The sequence below is a fragment of the Electrophorus electricus genome, chromosome 3 (assembly GCF_013358815.1).
Source record: "Electrophorus electricus isolate fEleEle1 chromosome 3, fEleEle1.pri, whole genome shotgun sequence".
NCBI lineage: Eukaryota > Metazoa > Chordata > Actinopteri > Gymnotiformes > Gymnotidae > Electrophorus > Electrophorus electricus.
In genome coordinates, this window is record NC_049537.1 from 14,639,488 (window position 1) to 14,653,702 (window position 14,215).

The 14,215-nt window shown below is 38.1% G+C and overlaps 1 protein-coding gene across 2 annotated transcripts in view; it reads right to left on the minus strand.

The window, feature by feature from the left end:
• Positions 1-563: 563 nt before the first annotated feature.
• The window catches only part of lrrn1 (leucine rich repeat neuronal 1), a 71,335-nt gene continuing 57,683 nt past the window's right edge, over positions 564-14,215 (minus strand). Inside the window, exons 1-2 of one of the 2 annotated variants that reach the window (XM_026999691.2) lie at positions 12,251-12,717; positions 564-4,378 (exon numbers count right to left, since the gene is read on the minus strand). In XM_026999691.2, coding sequence (XP_026855492.2) covers positions 1,992-4,145 — 2,154 coding nt within the window. In that variant the 5' untranslated portion in view covers positions 4,146-4,378; positions 12,251-12,717 and the 3' untranslated portion in view covers positions 564-1,991. Of the gene's footprint in view, positions 4,379-12,250; positions 12,718-14,215 lie in introns of those variants that run through there. The other variant, XM_026999692.2, reaches the window with a different exon arrangement.

Consider the following 14,215-nt stretch of genomic DNA (forward strand, 5'->3'; position numbering starts at 1 on the left):
GGGCTAGATTTCTTCCCCTTTTTTCTATTGAGGCTGCTGATTGGCTGGGCTCTAATTCTCCTCAGGGGAACTTCTTAGAAGTAAAGAATTCAAGAGTTCATGAACAACTAATGTTTTATAACACCAACCACTGTCCCAGTTTTGAAAGTTTTAGGTGAACTTTAGTTTTTTGAGCAGACTAATGCAGACTCCGACAGATTTCAGGGTGCCATGTTACTCTTTCATACCGCAAGGAAGCATCTAGCTCATAAATATCCAAACTGCTGGTTCTAAAGTATTGCAGCGAAGGTACAGATTAATACTTTGCATTGCACTTCTTCTTTTTTTTGGGGGGGGGGGTTCATGCAGTCTTTTCTTTGGTGCCTTTTTGCTAAATAAGTTCTTGATAAATAAGACTGGGAGGAGAAAGTGTTGAATATAAGAACCAACTCTGAACAAGAAGTGTTTATTAGAAAGGTGCATTTAAAGAGCTTTAATTATCATTGAGTTTTTTCAATGACTCAAAGAATTCAGATAGTTCATAGAATACTTACTTTGATTAATATTTACCCTTGAGGCAAAAATTGAAATTAAGCAGGACTTTAATTTTATTCTCAAAATTGCTTTTTTGACCCTGTCAGTGTATGTGATTTATTATCACATAGGACATTTCTGATATTTTTTAGATTAGGGATACATACAATTTTTCACCATATTCATCAAATTATTTAGTCATTTACTAAATATTGGGCAGGATGAATATTTGACAATGCCTTTTAAAATAATGTTTTTTCTCCAATATTCCAAAACCAACAGAAAGCATGAGAAAAGATGACCAGGAAAAATTACACTTTTGAAAATTATTGTATAAAAAATATCAGAACAAAACTGTATTTTATTTTTGTTTGCACCTTAATATGCAACATATTTTGCATGTGTAAGTCACAAAAAAATCTAATGATCAAGTGATTCTAGCAAATAAAAAAGTATCTGAGTAATTTTTTAAAAAAGCATTATTTTCTACTCACCTAATTGTTAAACATTCACATTTCTATTGCTGGTATATATTTTTTACCTGCAATCTTGAAGCAATAGTTCAACTTTTTGTCAATAAATTCCCTTTTCCTGTTTTTTAAACTAAATTACATATTTCGTTCAATCATACGTTGCAATGTTTTTAGGATGTTAAAATGCTCTGAAGAATATCTTAGCTGCAGTAAGTGTTTAGAGCCAAAATTTATAGGGTCTCAGCTTTCAATATTTTCAGTCAAATTAATGTATTTAGGAATTATTACAATATACACTACACATTTAGAATGTTTCAACTTCTGATGTTAGAAGGTTTGCAACAGCTAAACTAAGACAAAAACTGCATGCAGAGAGGTATAAAAATTTATTAGACCTTGGGAATGTGTTAAACGTGGCATACTTTCCAAAATGTTGAACTATCCCTTTAAGTTCTAAATCAAAATTTAATGTTTTGATAAAATCCAAAAAGTTAAAATTATAGTTGATACAACATTACAGAACAATTGCTAACATTATTCAATAGACACTGTATCAAGTCTAAACTCACCTTGTCAGCTTACATTGGAGTCCAAGGACAAAATTGTTAATATATTTCAGTGCACAACAGTTAAACTGTTTTACAAAAGAGAGAAAGAAACTTTGCATTCTCTATGAATACTGCCAAAGACGTATCAATACCGGATCAAACTTACTGCTACAGCATCAATCGACCCCAAAAATAATCTTTGACAATATCTATGCTGTGCTGATAAAATATAATGAACAGAAAAAAAGCACAGCTACTAACATGTCTCGGAAACTAAACAAAGCTGCCCAAATTGAGTCAAAGAAGAGGGAAAGGCAATACGCTCTACTGAAATGTCTGAAATATCAGTACATGTAGTTGCTTCCAGTAAGCAAAGCAGAGAAAAAAATCCACTTCTTTTTTGCACAAATAAGCAAGATATGTGTCTTTGTGCTCTACAATAAGAGTTTGATAGGCTTCACCACATGTAGTAGCTTCTTGTTGTGTCAACTTGGGAGGGTTTCGGTTCAGAGGAGCCATCTTTGTCCTTCTCATTGTCTATCTCCCACAGATTGATGAGAGGAGGGTAGAGCTCATTTAGAGGAATAGAGGATGTTTTCTGCATATACTTCTTGAGTGAATGGTGGTAATTCTTCCTCTTCCATCTCTTGGCAATGTAGACAGTGATGGCACCCAAACTGATGATAGCCAATATCGTACCCATGACAGCTGCAAGAGCTGTGTTGGTGCCTTGGTCAGAAATCTCTACAGCAAAGGTGGCATGCTTGGTTGTGACATTGACACAGGACTTTTGAGTCTGCTGGTGGATGTTGGAGACTGAGAGACAGACCTCATACTCAGTGGCAGGTTGAAGGTGTGTAAGATTATACTCATGGACATCCACAGGGACTCTGGCTGTGTAGGTGATATGGGGGTTATCAATCTTCATCGTGGCAGATGACCATTTGAGGTTGGAAGTCATCACATTGGAGTTGACCTTCCAGGACACCAGTATGGAGTGGGATTCAGTTTGCTTCACATAAATCTTCATAAGTTGAGTGCTGTCTAGAAGAGTACCATTGACTCGGATTGCAGTCACCCGAGTGTCAGCACCCTCTATATTCTGAGCAACACAGGTGTAGCAGCCAGAGTCTTCTACCTGAATGTTAGATATGTGCAGAGTACCCGCACTGTTAAGATGGTACTTATCAGATAAAGTATCTGTCATGACCTTGTTACCCAAAGGAGTAACCCAATATATCTCTGGTTCAGGCTCAGCCATTGCACGGCAGTCTAGGTCTACTGTCATGCCAATATCCAAGTTAAGGTGGTTGGGGAAGGTGTCATGGGCAATCATGGGGAGACACTGATCAGTAGTTTCACGAGAAAGTACTTCTTTCATGTGTTGGCCTCTGACTTCAGGTGGCATTGCACAGTACATCGAAAGAGGTTCCATAAATCGAATGGTGGTCTTATTGGAACTCATCCATTGGATAACACAGTCACAGCGGAGTGGATTGCTATGGATACTGACCTCCCGCAAGTTGGGCAAGGCTTCTACTGTTGCCAGGTAGAGGGAGTTTAGAGCATTGTTATTAAGCATTAGGCTCTCAAGAGATGGAACATCACGGAATGCTAATCGACTAATGTAGGAAAGCTTAGGGTTGTTGGTGGCCTCGAGTTTGGTCAGTTCTGGGAGATTATCTAGGGCAAACCGATCAATGGAGACAAGTTCTCCCATGCTATTAATACCAAGTTCTTTCAGTCTTAACATATTCTTGAAGTCACCCTCCTGAATTTTGTGCACAGGGTTCTTGTTCAAATCCAGAAATTTTAAGTTTGGCAGTTTCTGCAGTGCATTTTGAGGCACCTTAACAAGTTTATTATCATAGAAGGAGAGGCTCTCAAGATTGTCCAGTCCAACAAAAGCATTGCCTGGTATGTCAGTAAGATCCATTCCTGCCAGTACCAAACTTCTCAGATTAATGAGAGGTTTAAAGTTTAAATCCAAGATACCAACCACAGGATTTTCCCCAATCATTAGGATCTCAAGGTTGGGGGTAGATTCAAACCAATGACTGTCAATGGCCTTAAGCCTGTTGGAGTTCAGATGGAGCCTTAGCAAGTTGCGCAAACCTGCAAAAGCATTAGGTGCAATGAAGCTGATCTGATTGTGGTTGATGTAAAGCTCTTGAAGGTTTGTAAGGTCCTGCAGGCTAAAATCAGGCATCTCAATGATCTGGTTTTCCTCCAGATGCAGTGTGGTGAGCTGGGACATGTTTGTCAAGCCTATGTCACGAATGTTGCTGAAGTTGTTCTGGGAAAGATCCAGCTCAGTCAGGTTCAGCAGCTGCTCCAGTTCCTCACTGGTCCTGGCAATGTAGTTACTCTGTAGAAGCAAAACCTGGGTGTCACTTGACAGGTTGCCAGGGATGCGCGTAAGGCGAAGGTCATTGCAGTCCACAGTTGTAGCTTCCCTATAGGTGGACTGCGGTGTGAACCAAGGTCGAATTTCGCAGACACACAGCTGGGGACACTCTGTAGCCTCAATAGAGGACAGTGTAAGTGAAACCAACAGCAGAAAGAAGCAATGCCGTCTCTGTGCAACCCAGATTACAGTCCCTCTAGCCATTTTTACTGCAAATATTTATCTGCTCAGATCCGCAATGTGTTGGGAATCCTGGAGATGCAAAGAGACCGGGATAGTTTGGTGAGATTTTCATCAAGTGTTCAGAAGTGTAGCTGGATAAACCGTTTATCCTTTTAAAGCTTGAGTAGTGGAGTTAAAGAACTTCCGAGATTTTCTGCAGGTTCCTACAGAGTTGAGTCTGCCACACAACTTGATATCAGGATTGGGGAAAGGGTCTGAAGAAAGGAAAAAAAACAAACAGAAAATCTCATGTCAGAATAAAGAATGAAACAAAGTGCATAACAAGGGAATCTATATGACATTACATGTTTTAAAGATTTTCCAGTGTTAGTATGGGCATTTAGATGTAAGATGTAGATGTAATTTTTTATGTAAGATCTAATTTTATATATACAATCACAATAATGAAAACATCACCTAATTAGTTTAATGAACCCAAACCAATAACTTCAATAACAACAAAAACAAGCAGCTAAATTAATAGTAGCACTGATACCTTAGCAGAATATTTACTTGCAAGCACAAAGGAAAATGCTACATCAGCTAATTATTATGCCTAAGCAACACAAAACACTCAGTAGAAGTGGGTGTGCCTGGACAGAGATCAAATTCAATTGAGTGCTTTCATCTCTCCTGTGAGCACATGATTAGCAGATCATTAGCTTCTTCAAGCACCATTAGACAAGCTCCGATACTTAAGAATTCTCTGTATGAAATGCTGCTACTCCATTCCTATTGTTAGACCCTGTGGTCTGGGAAGCAAATAGATATTGTTTTCTGCTTTAGACAGAACTGATAATTATTAAGACAAGACTAGGAATTTAAAATTTAATGAGGGGAGGTTAAGGGTTATTTATTTTTGTATTTATTACTGATTACCTTTACCTCATGTATTTCATATAAAGTTTAAGATGCATTGGTTTTCTTGACATGTCATCTTTTATTTAATATCCTCAATGAATAAAAATAATTTTTCTCGGTATCTTTCTTATAAATTTCATGGTCCTTATTCTCTTTAAATATGCAAGTATATAAGTTATCCATACTATTGTTATCCTCTTATATTACACTACTATATTTAACCTGTCGATGTACAGATAAAAGAGAGTTTCTCAGTATTACCTAAAGATTGAGATAAATTGTTGTTCAAAAAACAATAGATGACATGGACCTTGATAGGCACACAGGGATGGCATGTAAATTTTCCATATGTAGCAAGCTTTATCTGAAGTAACAAATCAAATCAGCTGGGGTGAGAAAAAGAGGGATAAAAAAGTGGCCTATCTCTTTAAACAAAGGTATTATAGAGGCTTGAACAGCTGTTTCAAACAACTAAAACTGGATGAAATGTATCTTCATAAATTTCTTTATAAATTATTTCCTTTTAACTTAATTTTTCTCTATGACTGCAGTTTTCCACCCTATCCCTGTCCTTAATATTCATCTACAATAAAGCAAACTTTGCTTTGTTTGGCTTTAATCTTTAATCTTACACATATCTAACTGCCAAACTTGGTTGGGACACATGATGCAATCTGGAGCATGCAAAATGTGTTGTCCTTTATTGCAGAGATTTCGGGAACTTGTCAGAGATATCTGATCTTTCCTATGAACACATCAAGGGTGAAAACTTGCAAATCCTCCATTTCAAGCTAAAGGCATAGTAGTAGTTTGCATGCTATCAGGTCTTAAACAGAGCATGCACCTGAATGTGGAGCAGTGACATCTGCTGTCCCATATGGCACTAATGCTGATTCAGTTGTACTAGCTTTAAAGCTGAAGACTAGAAAGATTTAGGGCATACCAAATGTTGCATGTGATAAGGATAAACACAATTGAACTCCACTAATGACTGTTAAAAATGTTACCAAACAATTAAAATAATGGGGACAATTCCACTGAATATAATTATACCATCAATTTTAATTATCAAACGCATATGTGTGAGATTTTCACACCAACGCTCTGAACCAACCCCCCCCCCCCCCCCCCCCCCTTCTGAGCCCATCATGCTAAAAACCAGATGCCATCATTCAAAACAATTCTTTGGATGCTTAGTATTTTTAAGAGTAAACATAAAACATGACTTTTCTCAGCATAGCCTTTCATCACCAGCAAGCTTTAAGCACTACTTTTATTTGAAGTGCCCCTGGAATGGCCCATCCAAGTACAACAACCAGCAAATAAAGATATAGGTAGAAGCAGCAGCAATTCACAGACAACCAGGGAAATGGGTTGAGGCTACATGGTGCAGCTGTTATGAGTCTTTTAATGGGGTGGTGGAAATCAAATCCTGATCTCCCTCCTGTGACTCCAGGAACATCAAGGCAATTTGGACTGAGAGGTGATTATAAATGCCAGAATCCATTCATAAGAGGAATCGGCGATGGCACTACACAGATGTGTTTCTCCAATAGGGTTTCTCTGCCTGCTTCCTCAAGATACATTCCAATGCAATGCAGTACATAAGGTCCCCCTGAAGACACACAATAACAAACAGACTATGAGTAATCAGAAGGAGAGCCAAATCAAGGCTAGGGGTGCACTAGTAAGGGCAACACTGGTAGCTCACTGAAATGGCCTTCAGTGCCACAGACTGTATTCATGGGTAATTTTATGATCATGTGAATATGCAGCTTGCATATCAGCCAACAAATTTTTGGTTGTTTTAATCTTCAAAATATAGTACAGATAGCATGTTTCATAGACTGTTAATCTCACATTTCACTGCATGCTAGGTTCACCTCAATTGAGTTTAATCTCAGGTTGTCTTTACAACAAACCAAGCCACAGCCTTCATGCTAAGAAAAACAGAACTGTCCAGAATTCAGAATTTGGACTAAAACCATGTAGTGTAAGCAAAATCTTAAAACGCAATGATTAATAAAAGAAGAACTACTGAACAACTGTTTTTAAAAAAAAAATAAATTGTGTACTTTCTCTAATTAGATTTACATTTTGCAATACAATATATGAGGAAAAATACTCCCACAGGCAACTGCTATATGCATTCTACTTTAAAATTTACATCCCATAGTTGAAACATATTTTAGCACAGTAGGAAATCAAAGTTCCTATAGCTGCAAATGTAACTTTTATATAATTCAATCAATAACTAAATTATAAAAGCTGTCATCTTCAAGTTCAAGAGCAAATTAATTATCATTCACACCAATCAAGCTTCATTAGCCTGGTATTTGGCATTCAGTGCATGGCAGCATGCCACCCATTCTATTCTCATTCACATCGTTTCTCTTTAAATCAAGAATGACAGCCACGAAAATCTGCTGCCACAATTAGAAGCTTATGGTATTTCAGAGTGAGACATGGCTCTGTCCCCTTCAGGAAGTGAAGAGTTCCATCTTATGGCTCTTAGGGGTTAGTATAATACCAAATTCTACTTGCCAGTACCTGGGTAAATGGAGATGTTCTCTTAATCTCACATTCTCTCCTCTATCCTTCTTTTTTTTCTCTCTGTAGATTTTTCTTGTATTTCTGTTTAGATGCCCTAATTTGAACACTGAAGAAATGACAAAACATATTGCTGTTAATGCACTGTCAAGGTGCCCTTGCTCTAATTATTTCATGCATATTCCTCATGGCAAAATTACAGATTCTGCTAAATTTGGCTAAGCCTAATATCCCATCCTACTGTTCTTTCCAAATGTGTGGTCAGTCCTCCAGTAAATTGACAATGGGGTTCAGGTTAGGTGAATGAATTAGCCAGTCAAGACCATTCCATTTTTTTACACTGAAAAACTTCATAGCTGCTTTAATAGTATGTTTCATGTCACTGTCTTAAAATGAGGTACCATCCGCTGAGATTTGGGGCCATTGGTTGAATCTGAGCATTTAAAAGGATACTCTGGTGTTCAACTGCAGGGAACACAATCACAAGCAGAAAGGCACCATTAACCCACATCACTAACATTCAATCGAGTATAAAGTAAAATGCTACTTTTGCTCTATTAAAGGTAATTTTTGTGCTGTCTGTAACTCCAAGTATTTGAGAGGGAAAAACTAAACCCATACTACAAAATATTCTTAACAATGAATAAAATATGTTTTTTAAGGTTTGATGCTGAAGTATTCTTTGTAAATGCCTTTTGAATTTATCTTGCTACTGTTGGCAGCCTGTTCCTCTGGAAGCCATCCATGACATATGTAACCATGTTTCATGTTTTTAAATATATTTTCTCCTTTCTATAAATACTCTTCCTAAGTCATTTACATCTCATCTCTCATTGTGATTTCCTGAGGACTTTAGAGAATTTTTTTGCATTTTTAAATGAAACTGTAGCCCCCTTTGGTCCTGGTATTTAAAGGCTTTCCAAAAAATGACTTTGATGTCAATGTTATTCACTCATATAGAATTACATGCACTCCTTTAAAATGACATTCTGCACAATAACCTCATAAACAGTGCTGAAGTACAGTGCCAATCAACAATATGTTACTTTCTAAGCATTTATGTACTACCATGTATTATGACAACATAACTGTACTTTTGCATGTGTAATGAACATGTCAAACAAAGTCAGATCCTCCAAAATTGACACCTCCCAAGGTGGTCTCAGTATGGTTCATTTGTGGTTCATATTGTGGTTTGTATTGTGGTTTGCTTGTGGTTTGTATTGTGGTTAGGTTGTTTCGTTAGTGAAAACAAAGCAGCCCTAGTAAAAATAGAAGTAAAAAACAGAAAACAAAAATGAGAAAATTGTCTACCCATTGGATGTGTGGTTCTGCAGCAAAATTTGGCTCTTACATGCTTGTCTCCACTGTGGTTTTCTTTAAAACCATTTTGGTAATTCATGTAAGTCATGTCATGTCTGTATTTGTTGTCTTTTCAAGAAAATGTAGCAGACCTAAATATGAACACCATGAAAGTAGTCATCTTGAATACACTACCCATAAATTAGTGTTACACAGATATGGCCTGAGTTCTAAAGTAGCTATGATGAGAATATATGGTTTGAGATTTCATCAAAGAGGACCAGAAGAAGAACCCTATTTAAATAGAGTACTATTTAAAGTTCACTAGCTTTGTGAACATTACAAGAACTGAGGTCAGTTGAAGTTGGTTTCTTTTCTAGTTCACTTTAACAGAAATTAGTTCAGTTCATTTAAAATGAACATGTGAACCCCATTAAACAAATAAAAGGAAACAAAAGGGCATCTATGAAAGTACAGCAAAATACACAAAACTAAGCTTTACACAGGTCTGAAAATGCCCCTTCTTCAGGAAACAGTATACCTCATTATTTTTCTATCCCTGTTTAAATAGATTGTAAAGCTGTAATGGGTAGGAAAAAAATGTTGGAAATGAAATCTTGACCCACAATGTCTCTGACTAAGCTAACAAGAGAAAGAACTATACAGCACCTTATAATAGATCTAAAAAAAAAAAAAAAAAAATCTGAATCTATCTGTACAAAGTCCCTGGAGAAGCTCCTTGCAGCACACTTCCACAGACATTGAATGTGAGAAATTAATGTTACTGGATTTCTGTCCACCATCCTGGCATTTGATATTCCAAGCTTGTCCATCATTGATCTAAGACTTCTTACCAATTGCTTTGTTATTCACAGTGCTCCACAGGACTGAATAGAACGGTGACTATAGCACATGATGCATTTGCTGATTGAGACTATTGGAACTGACATAAAAAAAAATTGATTACAGATCATACAGGGACCTCTGAGTTATTGCAGGGGGGTGAATGCATGGAGCGAGGCATTAAACAGGTGTCACAAGAGCTCACAGAAGTACAAATCCAATTCAGTTCCAAGTCTTCTAGAGTATGTCTGAGCCTTTTAGATTCCTTTGGAGTCTCCAAACGCCTTGTTTTTTATGAGATTTGAACATGAACATTGAGATATATATGGTCTACAAATACTAAAATAAATGAAACCCATAGCGTCATTTGAAGCATTTTGAGAATCAGCTTTTTTGGCTGATATACCAATGAGTCAGTACTTCAGCTGAATTTCAGCAATTACATTAAAAAAATAAAATAAATAATACCTAAATAATGTGCATCTGGTACAATTTAATTCCACAATATTTTAAACCATTTTAACACATTATGGCAGGACTGAAGTTTCCTACATAATTAATCTGCACAAAGTACAGTTTCCTGTATAAGACATACACCACTCAAACAATAATACAATGTTTATATCATTATTTTAATAGTAAGTACAACAATAACTTCACCTTTATTTCACTTTAACTTCCTTTATTTTTCTCTGTTCTTAATTTTAATTACAGAATAAACAATAGTGATGCTAATCTCAAGCCATTCCATATGTTTTGTTCCCTCTTGCCTGCTGTCAGTTACACAGAAATATTCCTTAACCAAATGTTGTTTTTGCAGAAGTAGCCTATTTGGCATTTTATGTCTGTGACAAAAGAGTCTTAGAGTACAAAAAAGGGGGGTGGGCATGGGGGGAGGGGTGGAGATGTGAGGGCTAATAGACTAATAGAATGAAGTCAGTCCCCCACATTCTCCCTTTAGTGGTGGGTGTTGTGGTGTCTCCACACAAGCCAGCATGGTGAATTTGTGCACATTTTGTATTTGTGTACCTTTGTAGCTCAGCTTTTTTTCAGCTAAAGACTTATAAAGTGGAAGAAGGGCTCTTTATGCCCAGGTGGAAGGGGGTAGGACAGAAGATGAGAGAAGCGCCCCTCGCTGTTCCACAACTCTGCATCACCTTTTTCAATTCTTCCCTCCACAGAGACTCCAAATATTTGAAATCTAATTGAAATTGCCTTTATTAGGTACTTCACACTAGATGTGATCATACAGATACAAAACAAAACACATGAAAAAATATTACTGTTTTTACTGTCTTGTAGTGTCAGTGGCAATTACGAGTTCCCTACTGATATCACTGTGATGAACCACTACGCAACACTTTGTCAGTCATTTGATATTGATATGACAGTTCATCATATTTTCCAGGGGAAAACGTGTGGAGGATGACGACTTCTCGTAATGGGCTCTCACATTACAAGAAATAAGCTTTCGTATGTGATTCGGAATAAATGGCTCACAATGCCATTTCTCCTCGATTCTTGGAACTTCTGCTAGCGTTTGCAGACGCAACAGCTGCAACCAAGGGAGGCGTCCCTAAGGACAATACGAGATTCCACCCCCCCCCCCCCCCCATAACTCATTATGCATCCTTCGCTTTGACTTAAACACGCATTCCCGTGTTTATTGTCTGGGCTTTTCTCTTTCTTCTAAAGTTCTCGCATCTCCTTATTTCGAACGAGGAAACATCAAGACATCTGCCAGGGTGCCAACACATTTAGATGCAAATCACATTTTTTGCACCCTACCCAAACCACGCGCACACTAGCGGCAGGCTAACACAGCAATAACGTGGATAGATCAAAGTTCACTTCCAATTGCAGCAACAGCCTGAACGGCACAATTCCCGTAATTTGGGTAAAATCTTTAGAAAATTGCATATGAAGCAAAGTGGATACCCTGTGCGTCAATATGAAAAGGGAAACAGCAAAAAAAAAAAACCTGAGTGTAAAAAGCCACATATTCCTGCGATTTTACAATCTTTTGTTTGATCTGTGTGATGTTTTTAAGAATCTGTGAATACTTTAATTAAACCTATTGAACCTGAGACGACGGCTTAAAAACAAATAATAAATCATGAAAAGTGTACTCGTTGTGCCCTTGAACATCTGTAGTGCAACAGCAGATGCGCCCTTGCAGTGCAACGCAGTAAACAGCGATCCCTGGATGCTGGAAGCACGAGACGCCCTGATTCTCAACAGCAAATGAATATAGAGATAATTTCAAAGCATTCGGCGTTATTCATATTTGAAAACGTGTGGTGGATCTTCTCACGTTCATGGACTAGTCTACTGATTCATCTGCTGTGCTTCACACAATTTTTTATGCGGTGAACGTATTATGAACATGATAAACGCAAATAGACATTTATTGCTTAGCAGATGCAAACTGTTCAGGTTTAAAACTAACACATTCATATTTCTCCGACTTTCATCACACTCTGTGCGTGTAAATAACTACTGATACATAATATAAAAGCTACGAATCTTACCTCTTTGGCTTACCAGCCTTCACGTTTCAATTGCACAGGCGTCCTTTCTTGGCGAACATTAGTTCATGCAAATACCTATGTCCTTGTGTACCACAACGTCAACGGTGAGAGGAAAAATCCACAAATGACTTGATAACGGAATCGGATTTGCTTTTATCACATCCTTCTTAAGCTCCACGCCACGCAGCCCATTCACTTAGCAGCCTATCTACATGGGCACACTTTTGTTACATCCACTTGCCGCAAATTCCTGAATAACCTCAGAGATACGCATGGTCCGGTTTGCAAGAAGAGTATCCTTGCCTCGCAACCAGCAGCACGTTGACTGGCTACCACCAGCAGTCTCTGTACTCTGAAGACCGTGCTGCGTCGCCAAGGAAAATATGATGACAGCACCTGGCGCTGTCCAGACGAGTCAGCTGATTCCTGACCAGGCGATTGGTTGCTAGATCGTGGTTGTCACTGGAGACCAAGCAGGGCACCATCTGTTCGGGGATTGTTGTGACGCGAACAAAGGCGGAGTTGGGGGAGCAAAGAAGGGATAACACAGGGCGTGGAGAGCGAAACGCAGAGAGGACGATATTCCCTTGGGAGACTGTCTTGCATTAACAGACACCCCCCCCCCCCCCCCCCCCCCCCTTGTGATGAAAGACTCTGTATGGTGTCCCAATCCAGAGAGCTTTACAAGAACACAACGTGACCCTTTGTTTATTTAGTTACTTTAATTAATAGTTTTTGGTATCCTGTTTATTGACGAGCAAAGGAACTCAAATTAACATGTTTTCCATCGTTCAAAGGCAGATCAGGCCATGTCAGGTATATGAACTTTAGCAAGAAAAAGGGCCTAAAATACTTAATGATACTCTTTGCAAAACAAAACTAATGTCTTATGCTTTATTGATTAATTATCTAATGGCTATTTAAATGGATATCAAGTCTAAACATGAAAACCTTTGGGAGTTTTAAGAGAAATAAATAGCATGGGACATTCTGTTCTACAGGGCCATAACAGGGGCAAGAGAGACATTTTAGTGCATGTATAAAAGCCCCAGAAAAAGAATAAATCACAGATTTGGGGGAAAAATTAATTAGTTAATTAGCTAATTTGACTGAGATTGACAATCCAATCTATATGTGCTTGTTCATAACTCAGCAAAAACAGGTCACAACCAGAGTATAACACAGAAAACCCCATCCCCCAGGAAACAGTTTCATCACACAGCTACCAAAATATATTTAACCCAATTCAGGAAAGAATTTTTTAATTTTCTGAATCCTTTATGTGGATTATACGCTTTCAGGTGAGTAATAATACACCTTACAAACAGACCAGTGTCTATAGGGCTGTGCAGTGTTTCATAACAGCATCAGGGCATATGAGCTCACAATTATTCCATGACATACTGAGAATATTAAATCTGCACCAACATAGGATAACTGTCAGGGCAGTGGCAGTTCTAATGCTGAGACACCTGCCGGTCTTATCTTTTACTCAGCACCACCGACCCACATGCTGTTCCAGTATTAGCAATCTCGCAGAGCAGCATGAGAGGTGTTTGTGCGTATGGTGTGAGCAATCCCAAATGAGGAGATGGCTCTTATATGCACCTACATTAGCTATAAGAGAGAGCGAGCACAGGGAGAGGGTGTGAGAGTGAGGTGCCAAGTACACCGTGCATACATTAGTCAGGTCATGAGTGGATAGAGCCAAAAAGAAGAATGAAATCTCTGAGGGTTGGAGTGGGAGACTTACAATGGTAAAAACTCTTTCATGTTACAAATTCACAACTGATCTAAAGTAAACCAGAAAAAATAAGGGCCTCTTTCAACCTTTTACAATTTCACATTTAATTATCACACAAGGCTGGTATATTTGAAGTTGGTTCCTCCTGCAATACAAGTAAAGGGGATTATGAACTAATACAGCTGCTAAACCACCCTTCCCCTTGCTTATCCCCTAAATCA